Source organism: Pelmatolapia mariae, linkage group LG3_W, assembly GCF_036321145.2.
Source record: "Pelmatolapia mariae isolate MD_Pm_ZW linkage group LG3_W, Pm_UMD_F_2, whole genome shotgun sequence".
Lineage (NCBI taxonomy): Eukaryota > Metazoa > Chordata > Actinopteri > Cichliformes > Cichlidae > Pelmatolapia > Pelmatolapia mariae.
Genome location: NC_086229.1, coordinates 12,792,084 through 12,818,763, shown reverse-complemented (window position 1 = coordinate 12,818,763; position 26,680 = coordinate 12,792,084). Strand labels below are relative to the sequence as shown.

Genomic DNA, 26,680 nt, shown 5'->3' with positions numbered 1-26,680 from the left:
TTTGTTAATTTGTTTTTGTTTGTTTGTTTGTTTTTTCAGACTGAGTCACTGTAATCTCGCAGACAGTAGTTGTGAAGCTCTGTCCGCAGTTCTCAGCTCCCAGTCCTTCAGTCTTAGAGAGCTAGACCTGAGCAATTGTGACCTGCAGGACTCAGGAGTGAAGTGTCTGTCTGTTGGAGTAAAGAGTGCAAACTGTACAGTAGAAACTCTCAGGTCAGATTAAAACTGTTTCAAATGATGATTAGTTAAGGTAGAACTTTCCATTATATTTTGGGATTGAAGGGCTAGTAGTCGGATATAAAAGGGCAAAAAGACGGAAACAAGAACATAATGTGGTCATTTCTAAGTTATTAACATGCAAGTTCCATAATAATACACACTTAACATCCAAGTCATGGTAGCAACAGTGATTAAAGCTGAGCAATCTTATGCTGAATTTTATGTAATTGTAGAATAAGGCCCCCACAACTGTTGGTTATATTGCAGAAATACAGCTTAGTAATAAAGCAGTAATTGTAGGGTAACAAGAAAGACACAATAATTTCAATTCAGTTCAATTCAATTTTTTTTATATAGCACTCTTCAGAGGATAAAAACTGCAAAGTGCTTCACAATAGTATAAAAACAGATATACATAATAACAGCACAATCAAACTTTGAGCACACATCTAATTAAAAGTCAATCTAAATAAACAAGTCTTTAGCGGCTCTTTAAAATAATAAATATAATAAAGACATTGTAACGATGGAGGGAGAGCATTCCACAACCTGGGGGCCACCACCCTAAAAGATCTATCTCTTCTGGTCTTAAAACGAGTTTGTGGAAATACCAACAGCTATTGATTAGATGATCTCAGGCTGCAAGAGGGAGTGTGGGATTCTAAAACATCAGAAATGTAGGCAGGGGCATCACAATGATTAAGAGCTTTAAAAGTCAGTACCAAGATTTTAAAATTAATTCTAAAATCTACTGGAAGCCAGTGTAATAAACGTAGAACTGGTGTAATGTGCTGTCTTTTTCGTGTCTTAGTTAAAAGCCTTGTAGCAGCATTCTGGACTAACTGGAGACAGTCAAGAGTCCATTTGCTCAAACAAAGAAAAAGACTGTTACTTTCACAGGTGCAAAACGGACTTAGACAGCAGATGTTTGAGATTAAGCCACAAGTTTCTTACAACACCAGGTGAGATTACAGGGTGGGCCATTTATATGGATACACTGTAATTACATGAGAATGGTTGGTGATATTAAAGTCCTGTTTGTGGCACATTAGTATATGTGAGGGGGCAAACTCCTCAAGATGGGTGGTGACCATGGTGGCCATTTAGAAGTCGGCCATCCTGGATACAACTTTTGTTTTTTCAATAGGAAGAGGGCCATGTGACACATCAAACTTATTGGTAATGACAGAGTGATATTAGGCCCCTTATGTCAAACTGAGTGATTTATGGCCCCCAATAAAATATTCATGAGCTCAGGAAGTAATAAAGTAATAAAGGAAGTAATAAAAATATGATATTCATAAAAAATATGATATTCATAAAAATTATGATATTCATCCAAAAATGTTAGTTCATAGCTCATTGCTTTTTCTTCCCCCAATAAGAACTAATTGATTATTTCGAAAGATGTTTTATATCAAATAGCATTCTTTTATTTTTTTGCCATTAAAAAAAAGTTTTTACTTTTTTTATGATAAAAAAAAAAACGCCATCTGGTGGTGGCTCAGCGCATGAGCGCGCAGCGCGCCCGCTCCTGTGTGTCTGTGCGTGCTCGAGCGCGCCTGTGTCTGGGACCGTGTTTATGGGTGAAAATGTGTTAAACCAGTGTAAAAGTGCTTAGTTAAACTTGTGCTTTTGTAACGTTCAGTAGGGCCAGAAATACAGGTTGCATGCCGTGGGGGAAAACTTTATTTCAATTTATATGCATTTGTTTAATCCAAACAAAGAGATTTACAATCAAACTCAGAGTCACAAAAAGAAAAGAAAAACAGTCTGGCGATCTCCCCGAGCATAAACGCACCGTTGCTCCCAACATAAAAAACTGGCTGAAAAAACTATTTTTCTCCAAAAAACGCGCAACAAAAAAAACCCTAGAATAATTCGATAAAACTCTCTCGTGGCTCCCACCCCCGATCCTTAGGCAAATAAGCAGGGAGAAACTCCTCAAAAACCCTCCGCGTTTTTCTCCAAAACCCCTAGAATAACTTGTAGGGAACCCCCGTATACCCAAAACCTTATATTCAATAACAGGGGAAAATCCTGAAAAAACCCTTAGTCTTTTTCCTTCAAAAAACCAGCCTTTTAATTGCCCCGTCTAAAATTCAGCCCAGAGTCTAAGTCCTACATCGCTCTCACTCGCACCGAGCCGCGGCCAGCGCACAGTTTTTCCTACTTGTTCGTTCCCCGGCTCAGCTCCCGAATGACTGCTTACTTCGTTCGAAATTTGCGCCGGAGACCAGCTCCGCCCCGCTGCCAATCACATAATAAAGGCTCCAGTCGCACCCCGGTTAGCCAATCGCACTCAGCTCGGATTTACCTTCTCAACGATAGGTTTATTCTCTCGCTAGCGTTCAGGATAAATAATCTAACATTTCACCTTAAATTTAACTGTTTTTTTTTCTCTCAGAAAAAAAACAAGCAAGTTCTCTTTTTTCCACAAACAACATGGCTGCAAGACCTACCAACCTCACTGTGGTCTCTGTGACCCCTGTAACTAGGTACAGGGCCTACGTTGCACCGCCTGAACTCAGACGAATGCATCTTTGCATGGTACAACCTGCATCTGCTATCCCGCTGGAGGAGAGATACCCCCTCAACACCGGGGGGTTTTGGGGCTACGCTTTCAGCTTGCCAGAGAGCCAAATCTATTTCTACCAGTTAAAAGCGGGTCAAAGTTTTGGCCCGCTGACACCGCGGATCGCCTTTAGTTCCTCTGACTGGGCTGTTTTGACCCTGATCGCTACGCCCGAAGTGGAGAAGAGCATGCGGGAAACGAGGTCGCAGCAACCGCAAACAAGGGACCAGCAAACGCAGACGCATCCGGTTTTAAAAGAGGCCCATGCGTTTCCGCCATTCACCCAGCAACACCGGCCTTTAAACACCGTGAGAAAAACCGTCGCATGCGCGCAGTGGGAGACCAAGACGACACCGTTTTGACGATGGATCTGCAGGGCAAGTCGTCAGACATCAGAGGACGCTAGCAAGGATGATTTTGTGCTGGACCTTACAAACACCCAGTCCGGTGTTTTCAACACATTGCTTCGGATTCCCACTCAGGACTGGCTGAAGATGGTGGGTGAAAAGAACGGCAGAATATTAGAACCTTTTAAGCTAAGTAAAAGCACTATTGAGTTGGTGCTCGTTGGAAATGACCAGCGACGTTCTACATAACCCCGCCCCTCATCCGGTCCCCTTTACCCCGCCTCCTCGCGGCCGTCCTTTTAAAAACCACAACTCCTCTCTCCTCCACATCGTCTAAAAACAACCATGACTCACCACAGCTTTGGTACTCCCTCTGCTCTTTCTCCTTCATCCCTCCAACCATCAGCTACTTCTACTCCAGCCCATGGCCCTCCGATGGATCTTGCTACCCCGCCACCGAGCCCCCAGCGGGCCTTATCATCTCCGGCCGCTATGCTTGCAGATTCGCCGCTCCTGCCTCCATCACCTCAAGGTTGGAACTCCCCTAGCCACCCACAGCTCGCCGCTCTCGGCTGGCAATCACCGGAGCAGACCCCCGTAACCAGCTCAGTCTCCGGTGCCTCGCTGTGGGTGTTGGGCGACCCTGTCTGCAGGGCTCTTTTCCGAGAGCCTCAAGACAGTGATCCCCACCCCGGGGAGATCGGGGGCAGCGAGGAGGCCGCGACTCTACTCCCCACCGCTGTTTTTGAACTTATAAAACTAACTCTCAAGGACATTATCAACTCGCTGCTCCAGAAACATAGACAGGATGTGTGTCAAGGATGCGAAGTCTCCCACCCCTCTCAGAGACGCCATTCTTGTCTATTCCCGATGGAAAAATATTACTTTTTCAAGTACTATGATGACCTCTGCAAACGATTATGGAATGGACATTTCACCAACATATTATTAAAAATTTTACGGTTAGAGGGGTTTTCACCACCAGCGGAGCAAGTCAGAGGTGTGGCCCAAGCTTTTCTCTTTGAACTCAGAGATGCCCGAGACATAGAGACTGCACTGCAAGAAATTGACGCCAGCATCACAGAAGTTACCTGCCGTAATATCGATCAAGTACTAGATGACAATTACTCACTGTGGCTGTCCTAGAATTTTTTCTTCTCTTGCCTATTATTTTTCTTGTTTTTAGCTTTCTTGTTTTTCTCTGTTGGTTTTTCTTACTTTTCGGTTTTTGTTTTTAGTTCTTCAAATGTATTGTTTTTGGAAAACCGTGACATCAAATAAAAACTTTTTGGAAAAGCATTGCAAGAATCAATCGCATTATTTGTTTTTTACCCATTCAAAATGTATTGTTTTTCATTACATCAAATAAAACTGTTTTTGGAAAACCATTACATGAAATAAAAACTTTTTGGAAAAGCATTGCAAGAATCAAACTGATTATTTTTGTTTTACTAGAATCAAAGTGTAATGTTTTTCATTACATCAAATAAAATATTTTTGTAAACTCGTTACATGACATAAGTTACCGCTCGATCATGAAATAAAACCATAGTTAAACATAACTTGAAAGATCACACATGGCAGAGCAGATTCTATTGGAACGGGCATATTACGAACCATCTCACCCCGGTAGTTTTTGCGGAGTGCAAAAATTGATTAAAAGCGTACAGGATGAAACTGGTACAAAGATTAACATGCAAACAGCTCAAAATTTCCTCGCAGAACAGGACGCTTACACCTTACACCGAGCTGCACGCCTGCGCTTTCCGAGAAACCGTGTGTTTGTCCCCAGACCTCTTAATCAACTTCAAGCAGACCTTTGTGATATGAGAGCGTTATCCGGGCATAATGATGGTTATCAATATTTACTTACAGTTATAGATGTTTTCTCTAAAAAAGCTTATGCAAGAGTCTTGAAAAACAAAACAGGCGTTCAAGTCACTAAGGCTTTTGAGTCTGTCTTAAAAGATAGCCAAATCCCTCAAAAGCTACAAACAGATAGTGGAAAGGAATTTTTTAATTCCAGTTTTCAATCTTTAATGAAAAAGCATGGTATAAATCATTTTGCTACAGGGAGCGATCTAAAAGCCTCAGTCTGTGAAAGGTTTAATAGAACTCTTAAAAGTAACATGTATAGATATTTCACAGCTGCAAATACACATAGATATATCGATGTGTTACAAGATTTATTACACAGCTATAACACTAGCTATCATCGTTCCATAAAAATGGCCCCGAATCAAGTAAATTCAGATAACGCAGCGTTAGTATTTCAAAACCTATATGGCACTTCAACTTCCTCTCGTTGTAGAAAAAAGCCCATGAAATTTAAAAAGGGAGATCATGTGAGGTTGTCTAAAGTTAGAGCTGTGTTTGATAAGCGTTATGACCAAACGTTCACAAGCGAGGTATTTACTATTGACCAATGCATACCTAGAGACCCTCCTGTGTATAAAATCAAGGATTACGATGGGGAAGAAATTATCGGTAGTTTTTACGAGCATGAGCTGCAGAAAAACGCTCTTGTCAAGGATAAGCTCTATCACATAGACAAAATTCTCTCAAAACGTAAACAGAGGGGTCAGATTTATTTCCTGGTGAAATGGAGGAACTGGCCTGAAAAGTTTAATAGCTGGGTTAAAGCCAGTGAGCTTAAAAACATCGCATAACAAACTCCGGACCTCACACACACCTTGGTAACCTTGGTAACGGGTCAGCATGACTGTCAGGTCGCAGGGGTTTTACGTCACTCTTCCATCAAACGGCTTCGATGCTTGTTTCCTGCGGGGGAAGACGGCGGGTCTCTGTGCCGCACTGGAATGGTAGCGCTGTGCAGGATGACTGCTGTGTTTCCTCGTGATTACTCCTCACCCCCTACCCAAACCCTGTGGCTTGTCACGTGCTCAAATGTTGTACTGTGGACATTTATGTGCTTTCTGTGCAGAGGAGTTTTTTTGTTTCCTGTTCTCATGCTGTCCTCCCACATGTGCCCAGCATGAGTAGAGGTCTCTTTTTATCCTCTTGTACTTTCCCATTGTTGTGTACTTTTCACTGTTTTTCTGTAACGCTGCCGATCTCCGACCTGTATTCCCATGTGATGTCTAGGTTGTGTGTGTAGGTCGGGGGGGGGGGGGGGTTCTATTCCTCTGCGGGGAAACCTGCATATGGCCAATAAAGCATTCATTCATTCATTCATTCATCTTCATCCGCTTTACCCGAGGTTGGGTTGCGGGGGCAGCAGCCTAAGCAGAGAAGCCCAGACCTCCCTCTCCCCAGCCACCTCCTCCAGTTTATCCGGGGGAACACCAAGGTGTTCCCAGGCCAGCCAAGAGATATAATCTCTCCAGCGTGTCCTGGGTTTGCCCTGGGGCCTCCTCCCGGTGGGACATGCCCGGAACAACTCACCCAGGAGGCGCCCAGGAGGCAAATTGAGAGCTTTGCTTTTACACTCAGCTCCCTCTTCACCACGACGGACCGGTGCAGCGTCCGTATCACTGCAGCCGCAGCACCAATCCGTCTGTCGATCTCCAGCTCCCTTCTCCCATCACTCACAAACAAGATCCTGAGTTACTTGAACTCCTCCACTTGGGGCAGGAACTCATCCCCGACCCGGAGTGGGCACTCCACCCTTTTCAGGCTGAGAACCATGGCCTCAGATTTGGAGGTGCTGATCCTCATTCCCGCTGCTTCACACTCGGCTGCTAACCGTTCTAGTGCAAGCTGGAGGCCTTCACCCGATGAATCTAACAGAACCACATCATCTGCAAAAAGCAGAGATAAGATTCTAAGGCCACCAAAGTGAAAGCCCTCCACCATTTGGCTGTGCCTAGAAATCCTGTCCATAAAAATTATGAACAGAACCGGTGACAAAGGGCAGCCCTGGCGGAGCCCATCACCCACCGGGAACGAGTCCGACTTATTGCCGGCAATGCAAAACAAACACTTGCAACGGTTGTATAGGGATCGAATGGCCCGTAGCAATGGGCCAGACACCCCATACTCCCGCAACACCTCCCACAGGACACCCCGAGGGACACGGTTGAATGCGTTCTCCAAGTCCACAAAACACATGTAGACTGGCTGGGCAAACTCCCATGCACCCTCAAGTGTCCTTGAGAGGATAAAGATCTGGTCCAGTGTTCTGCGACCAGGACGAAAACCGCATTGTTCCTCCTGTATCCGAGGTTCAACTAGTGGACAAACTCTCCTTTCCAGCACCATGGCATAGACTTTCCCAGGGAGGCTGAGGAGTGTGATCCCGCTGTAGTTGGAACACACCCTCCGGTCTCCCTTCTTAAAGATGGAGACCACCACCCCGGTCTGCCAGTCCAGGGGTACTGCCCCTGATCTCCACGCAACATTGTAGAGGCGTGTCAACCAGGACAGCCCTACAACGTCCAGAGCCTTCAGGAACTCGGGGTGGACTTCATCAACACCAGGGGCTCTGCCACCAAGGAGTTGTTTAACTGCCTCAGTGACCTCGCCCCCGGAAATTGGCAGGGTCATTCCCCTCATCCCCAGACTCTGCTTCCTCCTCTGAAGACGTGTCAGTGGAATTAAGGTGGTGCTCGAAATATTCCTTCCACCGCCTGACAATTTTCTCAGTAGACATCAGCAGCGCTCCGCCAGCACTATACACAGTGCAGGTAGAGCACCGCTTTCCCCTCCTGAGATGCCTGACGGTTTGCCAGAATCTCTTCGAGGCAGTCTGAAAGTCTTTTTCCATGGCCTCTCCGAACTCCTCCCACACCTGAGTTTTTGCTTCAGCCACTGCCTGAGCCGCATTCCGCTTGGCCTGTCGATACCTGTCGGCTGCCTCCGGAGTCCCACAGGCTAACAAAGCCCGATAGGACTACTTCTTCAGCCTGGTGACTCCCTTCACATAGTATCAAAAGCTGCTGTAAGGTCAAGGAGAATGAGGATGGATATAAGTCCAGAATCAGCTGCAAGCAGAAGATCATTGGTGATTTTTACTAGGGCTGTTTCTGTACTGTGACATGAACGGAAGCCAGACTGAAACTGTTCGTACAAGTTATTTCCAATGAGATGATGATGAACCTGTGCAGCCACTATCTTTTCAAGAATTTTTGCTAGGAAAGAGAGATTTGAAATTGGCCTGAAATTATTTAGATTGGAGGGATCTGAACCATTCTTTTTCAGTATTGGAGTTATTAATGCAGTTTTAAGAGAAGAAGGAACAGAACCAGATATAAGAGAGGAGTGTACGATATTAGCAATCAGTGGGGCAAGAGACGGGAATGAGAGTTTAACAAGATTTGTCGGCAGTGGATCAAGTTTACATGATGATGACTTTAAGTTAGTAATTATGGAAGATAGCTGAGTTATTGTGGGAAGATCAAAATTGGATAGAGAGGATGACAGCTGAGAAGGGCAAAAAATGCAGATAGAACAATTGACCATTTCACAGGATGAGGGCAATTGTTGATGAAGATTCTCAATCTTGGTGTAAAAAAAGTCCATAAATTTGTTGCAAACTGCGGCAGAGTGTGTATGTATGGCAGAGGTATCTGGGGGTTTAACAATATTATACAATGTAGAAAACAAAGTGCGAATGTTTCCTTCAGCAGATTCAATAACAGAGGTGTAGTAAGCAGATTTAGCATGATGAATAGCTTCTTTATAGTGTTGTATATGGCTGAGATACATGTCCTTGTGAATAGTAAGTCCTGTTTTCCTGGAGAGACGTTCTAGGCGGCGTCCAGTAGCTTTAAGTTGGCGAAGTTCAGATGAATACCATGGCGCAGAGCGAGAGAAAGAAACAGTTCGAGTTTTTTGGGGAGCCAAGGTATCTAAGAGGTTGATAAGTTCATTGTTATAGTGAGATACCAGGTCGTCTATGGAAGCTGAGGCATCAATGGTAGGTAAGTTATTAATGCCATGGGAAAGAGCTGATAGATCAATGCCCCTAATATTTCTAAAAGTAATTGAGCGGTTTTGTTTATTTTTGTATATTGGGAGACTAGCATTGAATAAAACTAATTTATGGTCTGAAAAAGGCATGTCCAATACAGCACAATTTTTAGGGGTGACACCGATACAGCAAACAAGATCCAAAATGTGTCCTTTGGAGTGTGTGGGAACGTCTATATATTGGACTTACTTAATTACTTACTAGGACCAATTTGCCATGGGAGACCCTACCAGGGGGCAAAAGCCCCCAAACACCATAGCCCCTGGGATCCCTGGGACACACAAACCCCTCCCCCACGATAAGGTAGCGATTCACTACCTGTTAAAAACGACTTTTTCCTTCCTGTGCTTGATCACAGGGGGGTCATGTGATTGTTGGGTTTTTCTCTGTAGGTATTATCATAGGGTCTACCTTACAACATAAAACGCCTCAAGGTGGCTTTTCTTGTGATTTGGCAGTGTATAAATAACTTGAACCGAAAATTCAATTAGCACTGCAGATGTTTTTGACCTTCATAATGCACAGTTATTACTGCTTCTAGGGGATGACTTCTTTGGTCACAGTTGGATTGTTGTTTTGTGTGTCATCAGGCTGTCAGGCTGTCTGATCACAGAGGAAGGCTGTACTTTTCTGGCTTCAGCTCTGAGCTCCAACCCCTCCCATCTGAGAGAGCTGGACCTGCGCTACAATCATCCAGGAGACTCAGGAATGAAGCTGCTGTCACCTGGACTGAAGGAAACAGGCTGGAGACTGGACACTCTCAGGTATGGAGAGAATGTCTGATAGAGGAGGAAGAGCTGGAAACATTTCCTGTGTCTTTCACTCACTTTCTGTTTGTTTCATAAAGATGGCACATGAACTGATCAATAAAGGGTATTAATGTAGGAGGTCTCCAGGGTGAACTTCTCCAGGAACAATTGTAGATGTGTTATTATATTTAACACTATTTTTCTCTTTGTATAGACAGGAAATATCTAATCTGGATTAAAAGAACCACTAAAATCACAGAAACTGGTAGTCTAGCTTTAGCCAAAGATGAAAACTATTTCTCATTACAAAGTCCATAAAACAGAAATCCAAAGCAGGCACAGGATAAGAGGACAGTATATATAAAATAATAAATAAAACACATAAAAGCCATGTCAACTCAAGCCAGTCTGAATGCTATCGAAAAAAGGTGTGTTTTCAAAAGCATTTTAAAAACAGGAAACGCAGAAGCCTGTCTAATATTTAAAGGCAGCGTATTCCAAAGTTTTGGGGCCATAACTGAAAAGGCTCGTTCTCCTCTACGTTTAAGCCTCGATTCTGGGACAACCAACAGCAGCTGGTCAGCTGATCTGAGGGTCCGTGAAGGAATATAAGGCTGAAGTAACTCGGAAAGGTATGGGTGAGCAAGGCCATTAAGGCATTTATAAACCAGTGTTAGGACTTTGAAATTAATTCTGTGATGAAGAGGAAGCCAATGAAGAGAAGACAGGATAGGTGTTACATGTTCATGGCTGTGGGTACCAATTAGGAGGCGGGCAGCAGCATTTTGAATGAGCTGAAGACGAGCAAGAGATTGTTGGCTGACTCCACAAAACAGTGCATTACAGTAGTCAAGCCGTGTTGAAATAAAGGCATGTATTACCTTCTCCATGTCACGTCTTGACAAAACTGGCTTCAGCTTAGCTATTTGCCTCAACTGGAAAAAGCTTTTTTGCAACACCGAACTAATATGTTTGTTCAATTTAAAATCTGAGTCCATAATGACTCCCAAGTTTGTCACATGCTGCTTGATATAAGACCCTAGCCAACCACAATTTACGAGCGGGTTGCATGAAATATTATTAGGTCTAAATACAATCATCTCCATTTTACTCTCATTGAAACTCAAAAAGTTCAGAGCCATCCCAGCTTTGACATCTTCAAGGCAGTTCAAAAGGATTTGGATGGAGCCTGGGCCATTTGGTGCTAAAGGCAAATAAATTTGGCAGTCATCTGTGTAGCAGTGAAATGATATTTCGTGTTTTCTAAAAATAGACCCCAAAGGGTATAATGAAAAAAGAAGAGGGCCAAGGATTGAGCCCTGGGGTACCCCACAAGGAAGGGGGGCTGAGGTGGACTCAAAATTTTTAACTTTAATAATAAACATTCTACCACTCAAATATGAGCGAAGCCAATCCAGTGCTGCACCTTTGATGCCAACCAGGTGTTCCAAACGAGAGATAAGAATATTGTGATCAACAGTGTCAAACGCTGCAGTAAGATGTAAAAGCGCAAGGATCACAGAACTTCCACAATCAGTAGCTAAAAACATATTGTTAAAAACACGTAAAAGTGCTGTTTCAGTGGAGTGTAGATGTTTAAAACAAAGTTCTATGACGCCATTAGCATCATGAAACGTATTCAGTTGGCCAAAAACTATGTTTTCCAATAACTTTGAAAGGAATGAAAGCCTTGAAATAGGTCTAAAATTTGAGCAAACTGAAGGATCAAGGCCAGGTTAAATAAAGGGCTAACAATTGCATGTTTAAAACCATCAGGAACCACACTGGAAGTAATACTGCTATTTATAATAGCAAGGACTGAGGTTCCAATTGAAGGGAAAACCTCTTTAAAGAGCCATGCAGGGATCACATCCACGGGAGAACCAGAGGGTTTACTTTGTCTAACCATCTCGTTAAGAAGTGTAATTGAGATGGGTTCAAACTGGTATAAGGCAGCTGAACAGGGATTAAACGTGGATGGGTCATATGTAGGCGGTACTATTGCTGACCTGATGGATTCAACCTTGTTTACAAAAAAAGAAAGAAACTGATTACATCTATTAGCAGAGCCTTCCAGGGTGGCAGACTGGGGCACATTTAAAATAGAACTGATGGTCTTTTAAAATGCGCGGGTGTAGTTGAGATATCAAAAATAGGCACGGCTGTGGCACTGATTCAAACTTTGAGCACTACGGTCACCCCGGTGTGTCGGCCAGAACACCACTTAAGGCCAAGTTGTCCCAGAGCAGGAAAGAAGAAGGGAGCTTGAGGTTCAGTTTGCGGCACTTTATTGTCGCCACTCAATTCCTGGGGCTGTAAACACAGCGAGTGTACATAGGTGTGAGTGTGTGTGGTTTTCTACAAAGGAAATAAACAATGGAAATACAAGATAAATAAAGAGAATAGACAAGTAAAACACTCAAATATAAACATGATCCAACATAGTTGACATAATCACATATATAGAAATAAGACAATACAATACACTTCAAACTACTCACACTATGCAACTAAACCGCATTAGTGCGAGGTTAAGTTACCGTCAGTACACAGGAACTACTTCCGGTAGTTGTACAAAATAAAAGCTTCTCCATTATAACCAGCCGTAATGCTCTTATTGTGAAGGGCAAGCGGGAACACCGTACTTCCGGTCAAACTACGATCGCTATTTTATTAATCCTCGTACCTAATTGTTGCTACAAACGCTGCTACTTTAAAGTAAACAATCACAAGCATCACATACAACATATAGAGAAGGTTTGATAACACAGGAATGACGTTATGGACATACGAGCGGCCGTACATGCGTCAACAAAGCTAAACCAGGATAAGCTAACGACATAGGTTAGCATATGAAATGAGGGTGAACTCACGCGTTGCGTGCGTGGCCTACCGCTCCGACTACGGACTAAATTAGCTCCTAAATGGTAAACATACTACAGTACTGACACAAACAAAGGCAAGATACAACACAGGTCAATACTCACTTGTCATTTACGCACACATAACATTCCCCAGGAATCAGTGCAACCCCTCCAGACCAACACTGCTCATCCGCCATTAAACTGCCCACCTTACTAACCGGATGATGTCACTAGAAGGTGGGCTGGCTCATACTGACAGAAGACTGAACATTAAATGAACTTATACAAACTTATAAACACCAATAAACTATTATATGAACTTTGGGGCCTTTTATACAGCCGCCCCCAAATGTATATAAGACATTTGCTCATCAATAAGGCAACAAAGTTCTAGGGTTGTGGTGAGTTCGACGCAGAGCTGTCCTCATCTTCCCCAGAGGGGAGCGCAGGGAGGACAACCAGTCTGGCAACTGGCCGAGTGTAGACTCTCTCCTTCACCTTCACGTCAACCGACCTGATGCGTCCTTCAGGGCTAGGATGAGTTTTAATCACCCTCCCCACAGGCCAGAGAGCCCTGGGAAGCTGTGGATCAGCGATCATCACCACAGAGTCCTCAGCCAAATCAGCTGCTGTCGATTGCCACTTCTGGCGAGTCTGCAGAGTGGGAATGTACTGACGGATGAAACGTGACCAGAAATGGTCAGCCAACACCTGGGAATGCTTCCAGCGACGGCGACTGAGGAGCTCATTCTCTGAGTATACTATCTGAGGTAGCGATCCATCCGGCCGCCCCATCAGAAGAACATTGGGAGTCACTGGATCTGCATCTCTGGCATCGGACGACACATACCCCAGTGGTTTACTATTGAGTATCCCTTCCACCTCGATGAGTACAGTGCGAAGCACTTCTTCTGGAACTGACTGAGCACCAACTGTAGCATAGAGGGCATACTTAACCGACCGAACCTCCCTTTCCCATGCTCCCCCAAAGTGTGGGGCACCTGGAGGATTAAAGCGGAAGCTGATCTTCTGGGGTGCAAGAAGCTGTTGTAGTTCCGGGGCCATCTTCAGAAAGGTCTCACGCAGTTCCCTCTCACCTCCCCTGAAGTTGGTCCCCTGGTCTGAAAACAGCTCGACAGGTGTACCTCTACGGGCGACAAATCGCCGAAGAGCCATCAGGAATGCGTCTGCATCAATGGTGTTAAGAACATCCAAGTGGACTGCCCTGGTGGTAAGGCACTTGAATATGATTCCCCATCTCTTCTCAATACGCCGTCCAACCTTGACCTCAAACGGCCCGAAGCAGTCCATTCCCGTAGAGTAGAAAGCCGGTTTATATAGACGTAGCCGGGCTGCTGGCAGGTCTGCCATCTTCGGCACTGTAGGTCTAGCTCTCCACCTTTGACAATCAGCACAGAGGTGTTGGTAGCGCCGGACAGCTTCACGCCCTCGCAGAATCCAGTAGGAGCGCCGAAGCTCTGCGAACACCCGCAGAGCTTCGGCTCCAGGATGATGGAGGCGGCTGTCAAAGTCTTGGATCAGGAGTTTGGTCACTGGGTGGCCTGGGTCCAGGATAATCGGATGGAGTGTCTCCAGTGCCAAATCTTCAGATTGACGAAGTCGTCCTCCAACACAAATGAGCTGTCTGGTCTCATCCACCTCGGGTGACAGAGAGAGAAGACGACTGCTCCTGGGAACTGGCTTACCAACTTTCAACAGATTGTACTCCTCCGGGAAACTATCCATCTGGGCCCTCTGTAGGATCAGCCTCTCCGCCTCGCGATAGTCCTCAGCAGTGGGATGAACATCTGGTTGGGCCGCCCCATGCAGCTCCCGCGCTGCAACCTCTAACATCTCACTCCAGGTTCTGTAGCGGCTCAAAACTGAAGTTGGCTGACCTGATGGTGCAGCTGCAGTGGTCCCACAGAACACAGCTTTGCGCAGCTCCGCGGCATCATCTGCTTGGTCAACCGTGAGATCCTCTGGCCAGGAGTCTGAACTGTGAAGGAGAAAGGATGGTCCTTGGCTCCATCTATTCGGTAGAGCGAGCTCTTTCAGCTTCTTCCCCCGTGTCACATCATCGGCTGGATTCCTGCCAGAGTCGACGTATCTCCAGGAGTGCCTGTCTGTCAGCTCTTGTATCTCGGCTATACGAGTGCCAACGAAGACCTTAAATCGGCAGGATTCAGACCTCAGCCATGTCAGCACTGTTGTAGAATCAGACCATAGGACCGTCTGGTCAATTCTAAGGGTGAGCTCCCTTTCCAGCACTTGTGAGAGCTGTGCCCCAGTGAGTGCAGCACAGAGCTCCAATCGGGGCATGGAGTGAAACCGCTTGGGGGCAACCCTGGACCGGGCCACCAAGAACGAAAGATGCACTTCTCCATTTCTGCCAGTGGTCCGGAGGTAAGCTACTGAGCCATAAGCTTCTTCAGAGGCATCACAAAATATGTGTACCTCTCTCTGACAGCCGAAGGTGTCCACTTGCTTAGGCACATATGGTCGGGGAAGGGTAACTTCAGGCAGATATTGCAGTTCTTCCTCCCAGGCTGTCCACTGCTGCATAAGCTCCAGAGGTAGATGTGGGTCGTCCCAATCCCTTTGCTTGTCCCAAAGATGGCGGATGATTACCTTCGCTCTGGTTGTGTAGGGTAAGATGAACCCTAGGGGGTCGTACTGGCTGGCCAGGACCTTGTAGATATTGCGCATCGTGGGGACTGCATATGGAACTTGACGGTGCTTGTAGCCTAGGACATCTGTGTGGAATAGCCAGCTCAATCCAAGGGTAGATTCTGGGGTATCTACCTTGTTCTGGGCCAGCCATAGCTCCACACTAGCAGAGCAGCTCTCTTCTGGTAAATGATTGATGACCTCACGTTCATTGCTGGCCCACTGTCGTAGGTCAAACCCTGCTGAGGCTAGGATGGCCCGTAACTTGTCGACAAGGTTCCTTGCCTCTCCCACGGTGGGGAAACTCTGAAGGCAGTTATCCACATAAAAACACCTTTCGACTGAGAGTCTCACGTCGTCATCTGGCTGGCTGTTATTCATGACGTGACGCTGCAGGGCGAATGTGGCACAGCAGGGGCTACACGTGGTTCCAAACGGGAGCACCTGCCACTCGTAGACTGCTGGAGGGCTCTCGTCACTGATGTCGCGCCAGACAAATTTGAGCAGGGCACGATCTTCTGGTAAGAGACAAACCTGGTGGAACATGCCTTTAATGTCCCCACTCACTGCAACTGCATGCTCTCTGAAGTGCAATAGAACTCCCAGAAGAGACGCACCTAAGGTGGGCCCAGGCAGCAGGTAGTCGTTCAGGTTCTGTCCTCTGTACTGAAATGAGCAGTTGAAAACCAAGCGGTTCTTGCCATTATGGCTCACCATGTGATGGGGGATGTACCACGCCTCCTGACCTTCCGTCACAGGTGTCTCAGAGCCACACTTAACGATGGAGCCAGCCTTGATAAGCTTCTCCATCTCCACCTTGTAGGCTTCAGCTCGTTCTGGGTCTTTGGCCAGCCTTCTCTCCACACCCCGTAGACTTGGCATGACAGCGTCTTTGGTGGCCTGCAGTAGAGGCATCCCCTTCCGACGAAGCAGTGGGGTGGCATAGCGAAGTATGCCTTCAACCTCTACTCGGACAGTTCTGGTCTCCAGAATGCGTATGGCCTCTTGGTCTTGCCTTGAACGAGTAACAAGCTTCTCGTTTCGGAATGGAATGATGTCGACCTGCCATAGTTTCTCCACATGTTTCATTAATTCACTGACCTGAGGTGCCACAGTTGTCAGCAGGCACTGCTGTGGTTGGGCAAACTGGCCAACTATACTTGCTGGCCCTTGTAGCGCCCAACCTAGCCTGGTGCGAATAGCAGCAGGCCCTCCTGGAGGTCCCAGCCTGACTGGTTCAACGGGGGTAACCAGATGGGGATGGTCACTGCCAATGAGTAGCAAAGGTTTCACATTTATCAAGGTGTGGATCGGAAGGCCAATCAGGTGTTTATACCTTTCTCTGAGTTGCTCCATGGGATAAGTGTGGCCTGCAAGTCCGATGCGTGCAGCAGTGAAGGCCCCAGCAATCTTGAACCTGGTCCTGGGCCTTGAGGGAGAGGAAACAGAGAACGACACTGACTCACCTCTGAGAGTCTGCACGTCCTGCCTAATCGTGCGCAGTGGGACGTCCTCTGTGACCCCTTGCATGCCTAACTTCTCGGCAGCCTCTGGCAGAAGCATCGTCCTCTCTGACCCGTCATCCAAGACGGCATAAGTGCTGATTGTTCGCTTGCCATAATGAATGCAGACTTTGACGATCTTTAGAAGGACTCTGCAGCCTTCAGTGGGTCTGTCTAGGTACAGGACGTCGGTCGCCGCCTTCGAGTCACCGCTCACCACCGCTGTTGTTGGTGACCCTTTCAGTGTTCTAACGTTGACATCATGCAGTACCTGCAGGTGTTTCCCTTGGCAGAGGCTGCACGTCTTCCTCAGATTACACTGGGCCGCCTGGTGTGACCGTGCGCAGCGCCAGCACCTCTTGTTACTCTTTATCCACTCTGTTAGCTGGTCCTTTGTCAACTTGGATACCACTGTGCACTGGCTGAGATAGTGCTCTTCTGTGTTACAGAATGGACAGTATGGTTTGTTCTTACTGGCCACACCACCTGGCCTCACTGCCTGTGGCTTTGTCGTTACCTCCTTTGCACCATGAAGGACTGTGATGGATCTTTTACCCTGGCGCACCTCAGGCCTGGACCACTGTTTCTCCTTTGTCACTTTCGCTGCTAGCTGCCCTTCAGAGTCTTGGCACCAGGACTCATACTTAAGCCACCCTGCGAGATCTGCCAAGGTATGCATCCTCACACCTTGTTGGAACATGCAGCGGCGGAACTCTGCTCTCTGCTCGGGGGGTAGTTTACTAAGCAGACGAGCAACATGTGAACCACAATGTAGTTCCACTTCTCCTTCTGGGCCTAGTGTCCTTAACATCCCCACTAGTGACGGTATCTGGAGGGCAAATCTCTCAAATGCCGAGACGTCTCCACGCCTGATGTCAGGTGAGTCCATCATCGCAGCAATACGCCTCAGCACTATCTGATGTGGCTGGCCGTATTTGTCATTGAGCGCCTCCATAGTATCAGTGAAGGGTGTGGTAGAGTTGAGGTAAGCGTCGGCTATTAATCTAGCCTCCTCTAGGTGCAGGTGATCAACCAACACTTGATACTTGAACAGCTCAGTCGCGTCCTCAGGTAGAAGATTCCCCAATGCCATCTTAAGCCTAGCAAACTCACTAGGGTCTCGACTTGAGAAGTTGGGAATTGTTGGGCGGGGACCACGGTAAACTGTCTCTGAGGCAATAGAAGTCCTGCCCAGATTCGGTCTGTCCGGCAGTGGCTGTGTAGAGGACAGATTGAACTGCTGCTCAGTGGATGCTGGATTACAGTCATGCTCAGTCTTACCGTCCCCATAGGTGGCGCGCGGATGCTTGGACCCTCCCAGTGGGAAATTGCCTGAGTGAGGTGGAAGATAAACCGGCTTAAACCAAGGAGGTGGATTATGGGAGGCTTTATCTGGAAACCTGGGAGCAGGGGGAGGATCTGGTGACAGACTCTGTCCTGGGTGGTCCACAAACTTATTAGCAGGTGGGATTGCCATTGCCTCTGTCTTAATGGCTGGAAAAACACATGCATTTATGTGATGGGGGTTCAACGCTGGTGGGTCACTAGGCAGTGGTGCTTCCTCAACTGGATCTGGCCACGGTGGTGGAGCAGGCCAGTCATCATCCTCCTCAATCTCTGCTGCATCACCCGGTAGCAGTGACTGCATTAATTTACTGGTTCGGAGAGAAGATGGGCCCTGCATGCTATGGACAGCTTCCACTAACTGTCTCATTTCTGCTCGCAGTGCCTTGAGCTCGACCAGATCTGATGACATACGCTGCTGGGTATGCTGGATGAGGTGGCGCTCCTGACGGATGTCCTCTAACTCTGCACCTATTTCCTTATTTGGATGTGTATAGGGGAGCACAAAGGGTAGAGGAGTAGAGTGATCGTAGGCTTGTTCCCCACGACTTCTCTCTGGATACAGCTGGGGGGCTAGCTGATTCTCCTGGATGTGCTGTTGGCTCTGAGCTCCATAGCGCGAGGCCGTCTCATGGAGAATAGCATCCCCTCTCTTCTGAGGGCTGGCTAGGTTGTAGCTAAAGGGGGAAGCGAGGGAGGTCATCCTGGCCTTGTCCTCTTGGTGTGTGAGCTCTACATCCTCTTTAAATGCCTGGCTAATGTAGCCTGGGTACTCCACCTCATAATCTGCGTAGCGCACAGGTGGGCGAGCATGTCGTTTGGGGCGTGCGCCGCGAGCCTCATACTCTGGGACTGATTCCATCTCTGAGGCAAACCTAGTGCAATCCGGCTCGAAGGACCATTAAATGTAGTTGAGATATCAAAAATAGGCACGGCTGTGGCACTGATTCAAACTTTGAGCACTACGGTCACCCCGGTGTGTCGGCCAGAACACCACTAACAATTGCATGTTTAAAACCATCAGGAACCACACTGGAAGTAATACTGCTATTTATAATAGCAAGGACTGAGGTTCCAATTGAAGGGAAAACCTCTTTAAAGAGCCATGCAGGGATCACATCCACGGGAGAACCAGAGGGTTTACTTTGTCTAACCATCTCGTTAAGAAGTGTAATTGAGATGGGTTCAAACTGGTATAAGGCAGCTGAACAGGGACTAAACGTGGATGGGTCATATGTAGGCGGTACTATTGCTGACCTGATGGATTCAACCTTGTTTACAAAAAAAGAAAGAAACTGATTACATCTATTAGCAGAGCCTTCCAGGGTGGCAGACTGGGGCACATTTAAAATAGAACTGATGGTCTTTTAAAGTGCGTGGGTGTAGTTGAGATATCAAAAATAGGCACGGCTGTGGCACTGATTCAAACTTTGAGCACTACGGTCACCCCGGTGTGTCGGCCAGAACACCACTTAAGGCCAAGTTGTCCCAGAGCAGGAAAGAAGAAGGGAGCTTGAGGTTCAGTTTGCGGCACTTTATTGTCGCCACTCAATTCCTGGGGCTGTAAACACAGCGAGTGTACATAGGTGTGAGTGTGTGTGGTTTTCTACAAAGGAAATAAACAATGGAAATACAAGATAAATAAAGAGAATAGACAAGTAAAACACTCAAATATAAACATGATCCAACATAGTTGACATAATCACATATATAGAAATAAGACAATACAATACACTTCAAACTACTCACACTATGCAACTAAACCGCATTAGTGCGAGGTTAAGTTACCGTCAGTACACAGGAACTACTTCCGGTAGTTGTACAAAATAAAAGCTTCTCCATTATAACCAGCCGTAATGCTCTTATTGTGAAGGGCAAGCGGGAACACCATACTTCCGGTCAAACTACGATCGCTATTTTATTAATCCTCGTACCTAATTGTTGCTACAAACGCTGCTACTTTAAAGTAAACAATCACAAGCATCACATACAACATATAGAAAAGGTTTGATAACACAGGAATGACGTTATGGACATACGAGCGGCCATACATGCGTCAACAAAGCTAAACCAGGATAAGCTAACGACATAGGTTAGCATATGAAATGAGGGTGAACTCACGCGTTGCGTGCGTGGCCTACCGCTCCGACTACGGACTAAATTAGCTCCTAAATGGTAAACATACTACAGTACTGACACAAACAAAGGCAAGATACAACACAGGTCAATACTCACTTGTCATTTACGCACACATAACATTCCCCAGGAATCAGTGCAACCCCTCCAGACCAACACTGCTCATCCGCCATTAAACTGCCCACCTTACTAACCGGATGATGTCACTAGAAGGTGGGCTGGCTCATACTGACAGAAGACTGAAAATTAAGTGAACTTATACAAACTTATAAACACCAATAAACTATTATATGAACTTTGGGGCCTTTTATACAGCGGGGATTATGACAATTTGATGCAATCACCTGAGAAAAATGGCTGTTTTTCTCATTTTTCACTGTAATTTGATAGCATTTCCAACTGTCCTTTAACATTTTAAAAGAAACCTGCAATTTGTACTTCTTCCACTTTCGCTCTGCTCTCCTGCATTGATGTCTGACCGCTCGGGTGGCTTCATTTAACCAGGGCAGGGGAATACTTTTAGGGCGCCTGGTTTTTAGTGGGGCCATAATGTTTAGGGTCTCAATACAGGTTTGTTGGAACTGCAAAAGCAGCTCATCCAGACTAAGTTCTAAACTAATTTCAGGGTCAATAAAAGCATTTTTTTTCTATAAAAGTTGAGGAGAAGAGAGCAGTAGTGGAAGAATTAAATATTCGACAGCATCTGGGTGGAGCACAAGCTTTAAACTCATGCACAAGAGAAATGTCAAATAAAACAGGTTTGTGATCAGAAAATACTGAATCCCCAATTTCCAAATTAAAAACACATAAAACTGCACGATAACTCCTGGTCAAGAGTGTGCCCCTGCTGGTGTGTAGGGCCTTGTACAGACTGTACAAAGTTAAAAGACTGAATAAGATTTAAAAACTCCTGAGCAAGCTGTCCATCAGAGCAACAGACATGAATATTAAAATCACCAACTATTATAATCCGATCATATTTAGGCACAATGTCAGCCAAGAAACATGAAAAGTCATTTAAAAAGTCTTTGTTAAACTTTGGTGGTCGGTAGATTACCACACACACAACCGGTTGAAAACCTCCCAGTTCAAACATCAAAAGTTCAAAACTGGAGGGTGGAACCGGTACATGGAGTTACATGCAATTAAAGTTATTTTTAAAAACTGTCAATATTCCTCCTCCTCTACCTGATATCCTTGGAGCATTTAAAAATGAGCAGTCAGGGGGCAATATTTCAGAAATGAAGCTAGACTCACCAATTTTCATCCATGTCTCAGTCACAAAAAGGAGATCCAATCCATTTGAAGAAAAGAAATCGTTTATGACAAACTGTCAGGAGATTTATTCTAAAACACTTCTTCAGTTGAGAATCAGAGAGGAGAAACACACTGCAGTTAGTTACTTGCAAGCAAGGGCAGCCACAGAACTCGCACAGAAGTGCGGGCTCTGAGACTCGCGCTCTGAGACTGCCCTGGTCTTTATTTATACATCAGTGGGTGTTTGTTCTTTACATTGGAATGTGGATGTTTAGGTGTGTGTGTGTGTGTGTGTGTGTGTGTGTGTGTGTGTGTGTGTGTGTGTGTGTGTGTGTGTGGGGTCAAAGCATGACCCCATATATGACTTCCCTAAACCTCCTGGTCTGGAAAATCCAACAGTTCATCTATATGGAAAAAAGGCACTTAGACTAAAACTGACATAGCTACGTTTATCCTACCGTAAAACAATAAAAGAAGGTATCACCTCTCCCATGCTCCCAGGATGTGGGTTTGAATACCAGAACACCCTGGAATGCAAACAAAGCCTACTAAAGATCACACATCCTATCACTACACAATCGATTATACACCTCTAAGCATATATGGAAACTTATATCATTAAAAGATTATACTGACAGTACAATTTCCATTGACACAAACGTTTTACTTGCTATGGACCAGGCATTTATTAAAGCCATCCTCGTTGGAGCTGGAGTCTGGGCAGAAGTTGTCTGTGAAGCCCAAGTTAATGGGCGCAAATTCAAAAAGTTTATTCCACGACGCCCAAGACGTGAAAAACACCGGCAAGCAGGCTCACGTCCACCCGAGCTTACGACAGGAACCAGACAAGGAGCAACATGATCCAGCACCGCGCGATAGGCCCCGCTGATTGTGCTTTAACAGTGGTCCAATGTCCTCTCCTCTCTGGTCGGGCATTTAATATACTGCTTGTATTTGGGAAGCTCTTGGCTCAGATTGGCTTTGTTAAAGTCCCCAGGAGCAATAATGAGAGTGAATGTCCGCTCCATGTGCAGTATCTACTCCACGAGGGTGCACTGAGCTGCCTGCACATCTGCATCTGGCGGGATGTAAACAGCAAGATGAATGAAGCAAACTCCCGCGGAGAATAAAATGGTTTGCAGTGAATAAAAACATATTCCAGAGAGGAAGAGCAGTGCTGAGCAATCACTGTTACATCTGTGCACCAGCCACTATTAATGTAGAAGCAGACGCCTCCACCTGTGGTCTTACCAGAGAGAGAGGCCTGCCAGTCCGCGCGCAGCAGATGACAGCTGATCGAGGAAGTGAAGGTGGAAGTTTGACGAGGCTTAGTGGAGTATATTTAAGTCTAAAGTTAAGCGAGGCTTAGATGATCTTAGCATGGAGGAGGACAGAGATGATATCTATAGAAAGCTTATAAATAGAATGAATAGAGTAGAGGAAGAGTCCAGAGCCATTGTGGGATCAACAATGTAACACGGCAGAAAAGGACAGAAACAGCATTCAGGCAGCTTAAAAGAAGCACAATATAGAAGAGCTCAGCAGTGAAGAGGAACCAGTTAGGAAAGCTAAAAGGACTCGCTGGCAGGAATGCTGCACTACTTTAGGAAGAACTACGCCAACTCAGAATGTGTGGAGTAAAGTTAGGAACAGTATCGAGTATTACTAGGTCAAAGAGCTACATGAAGTATAGATTGGGAAAAAGCAGAGATACTAGCTAAAGAATTTGATCAAATCCACAGTGGGAATAATTAAAGCAATGAAGGTAGATATGAGAGAGAACAAAAAGGAATCATACTGAAATTTTAAATCAGGAAAATCGTGGAGAAGAAGGACAGTTCTAAAGTTTGTGTGAATTCAAAGCAGCTCTTAAATGCACACAAATGACTTCCCCTGGATCAGGTTTGTTACTTCATCATGAAGCAGTTAGAGGATGAAGGACTAAGGGTTCTGCTGCTCTTCTATCTACAGTGGGGCAAAAGTATTTAGTCAACCACCAATTGTGAAAGTGCTCCCACTTAAAAAGTTGAGAAAGGCCAATAATTTGCATCATAGGTATACTTCAACTACGAGAGACAAAATAAGAAAAAAATGCAGAAAATCACCTTGTCTGATTTTTTAATAATTTATTTGCAAATTAGGGTGGGAAAAGGGTATTTGGCCACCCACCATCAAGCAAGATTTCTGGCTCTCAGAGACCTGTAACTTCATTGGCACCAGGCTGAATAAATACTTTTGTTGCACCTCCGTCAGCTCTAACACTTCCAACTGTGAAACCACTAAAATGTTTAATGCACAAGTTAATGTGATTTCTGTGTGCTGTTAACATACAGTCTGTTCTGTAAGGAAATAAAATAAATAAATAAATAAATAAAACAACTCTGATACTGCCGGACTCCATCTGTTGATCGCTGCTGCTAATAAAAAGTTGGAGGTAAACAGGTCAGAAGAAAGAAGGCTCATAAAGTGAATGGCCACTTTATTAGGTCCCAGGCAGAGTTGGCACAGACATTCTGTACATAGTAGTGGTTCTTTAACTTGGCTTTGAAAACCTCCACGGATCATGCCTGCCTAATATTTTGAGGAAGGTTGTTCCACAAAGATATTGGACATTAAAACGTTGCACTCATTCAGAGGTCATGTACAGTAACCACACTGACAGCAAGAGGAGAAAAACAGCTGGCAGCAATTACAGCCAGGGAGGTGTCCTTTCCAGCTAAGTGGAAGAGGAATATAAAGATAATGAAAGTCAAAATTTGAGTCAGTAAAATGTAATTGAATACAGTGGTGTACTGACAGATCCAGGATCAGTCTAAATCATCAGCAGTTTGATCCAAGTATGGATTGAAGTGTATTTGTGAAAATGTTGGACTGTTCCTTTATCAGTGTGTAACAGTGTGTGTATGAGAGCCATGTAATGTCCATGTGTGCATGCTGACTGCTCTGACCCCTCCTCCTTTCAGGGTGGAGCCTGCTGGAGTCCGATGGTTGAGACCAGGTCTGAGGAAGTGTAAGTGTGTTTTTAATGGGATTCATGAAAACAAAGCAGCACACATTCAACCATCTTCATCATGTCAGGAGTCATCATCAAAGTGTCAATCAATGAACAGGTGATGGATCAATAACTGCAGCTGGATTGTGTTTGTTCTCTCCATCAGATTCCTGTCAACTCACAATCGACACAAACACAGTACACAGATATCTCAAACTGTCTGACAACAACAGGAAGGTGACACATGTGTGGGAAGCTCAGTCATATCCTGATCATCCAGACAGATTTGATTTTTTTTATCAGCTGCTGTGTAGAAATGGTCTGACTGGTCGCTGTTACTGGGAGGTCGAGTGGAAAGAAACAGTTGAGGTATCAGTGAGTTACAGAAGCATCAGAAGGAAAGGAAACAGTTTTGACTGTGTGTTTGGATGGAATGATCAGTCCTGGAGTCTGTACTGCTGTGATGATGGTCCTGTTTATGTCATGCACAATAACAGGCTAACACCCATCTCCTCCTCCTCCTCCTCCTCCTCCTCCTCTGTCTCTAACAGAGCAGCAGTGTATGTGGACTGTCCTGCTGGCACTCTGTCCTTCTACAGAGTCTCCTCTGACACTCTGATCCACCTCCACACATTCAACACCACATTCACTCAACCTCTTTATCCTGGGTTTGGGTTCAATCCTGGTGCCTCAGTGTCCCTGTGCTGAGTGGAGTGTAAAGAGTGTCTCCTGTTAGAGAAACACTCTGACTGTTGAACAGATAGTTCAGTCTGTACATGTCTGTCTCTTTCACTCACAAACACGTTTTCAGATTCATGGATTCAATCAGTTGATGTTTGAAACTCTTCTAAATGATTCCTTGTAAACTTCTTCCTCTTCAGTCCTTTAAAGATGGAAGCTCCCATTATTCCAGGATCCACATGTTGTTTTCTGTCTTTTTCCCCTCAAAGCTTCACAGTGAATCTCAGTATGTTGTGTTTCTCTAAAGCTCAGTTCACAACCAGCTCCTCTGCATTTTCAACAAGTATGAGCTCATTAAAATGAATCCAAATGTTTGATTTCTCTTTCTTAATGGTATGTTTCCATCATGGCTGTATAAGTGGACATCCAATAGTACTCAGTGTATCAAATATTAAAGACATTCAGCATCTCTCATGTTTCTGTCCTTCTATAAAAACAGCTGCTTTTTAAAACTGATCCAATCACACAAACATGAACTTCCATATTGAACAGATCAATACGTACTGCTCTGATGTCACTAACATCTGCCTGAATTCTTCATTGACCTGCATGATATTAGTTAAATGAGCACAGATGACATGAAGTATTTTTAAATCTGCTTTTTGTAATTGCTCAGGGTCCTGCTCCAGCAGGGGCGGATCTAGAGAAATTTTCTTAGGGTGGCATGAGGGTGGAAAAGAAATCAAATGGGGTGGCAAAATCAAAGCCTTTTTTTTCAAACACATATGCAGGTGGTACACATTTTTCATATAAATATAGTCTATAACTTAATTATTGTCTGTAGCCCACATAATTACACACTTTAGTTACATAAAACATGTGAGTTTTGATCTTATGTACTGTATAGCCTGTATAATAAATAAATATGTAGCCCAATAAGTATAAAATCCAGAAAGCTACACAACATGGGGCGGTTCATTTACAAACACAAGTGTAACTTACGTTTCACACTGTTTTTTGTTAGAAAACAATCACACTGTTACAGCTTAAATTACACAAAATGTCAGAAATCTGCAATGTGATGAACAAAAATTTAAACCTAATTTTTCATGATTTGTTGGATTCACCCTCTGAGGTTTGAAATAAAACCAGCCATTTTTGACTCCTGTTGAGTTTACGTTTGTATTTCACCCTCAAATTGTTTCATTGAATTTTTTTCCCCTTGGCTTGTTTGGTATCATTCTCTTCAGCTCAACTGAATGTAGTTGTTTTTCACTGACATACTGCATTAGTATTGCTGATCTGAAATCACACAAAGAACTTCAAATCCTAGTAGTATTTTTTTGCTGTAAAAAAAAAACACAGACATGTTGAGTAAATTTTTATAACTTGAAATGCAAATATAAAATGTA

At 45.0% G+C, this 26,680-nt stretch overlaps 2 protein-coding genes across 2 annotated transcripts in view; one reads left to right on the top strand and one right to left on the bottom strand.

Moving 5' to 3' along the window:
* Nucleotides 1-26,680, bottom strand: part of LOC134620609 (uncharacterized) — an 823,316-nt gene that overhangs the window by 310,233 nt on the left and 486,403 nt on the right. The window lies entirely within an intron of this gene.
* On the top strand, nucleotides 8,898-25,691 carry LOC134624192 (stonustoxin subunit alpha-like). Its single transcript, XM_063469179.2, has 4 exons — nucleotides 8,898-8,947; nucleotides 9,664-9,837; nucleotides 24,559-24,605; nucleotides 24,754-25,691. Exons 1-4 carry the CDS (start codon nucleotides 8,898-8,900, stop codon nucleotides 25,293-25,295), a joined length of 813 nt encoding a protein of 270 aa, XP_063325249.2. The 3' UTR covers nucleotides 25,296-25,691.

What these genes read in the sequence shown, in the direction of transcription:
- LOC134624192 (XM_063469179.2), top strand. Translation starts at nt 8,898, where the DNA reads ATGGCGCAGAGCGAGAGAAAGAAACAGTTCGAGTTTTTTGGGGAGCCA. An exon ending in TGGAGACTGGACACTCTCAG is followed by an intron (nt 9,838 to 24,558) that starts GTATGGAGAGAA and finishes TCCTCCTTTCAG; the next exon opens with GGTGGAGCCTGCTGGAGTCC. An exon ending in GAGACCAGGTCTGAGGAAGT is followed by an intron (nt 24,606 to 24,753) that starts GTAAGTGTGTTT and finishes TCTCTCCATCAG; the next exon opens with ATTCCTGTCAACTCACAATC.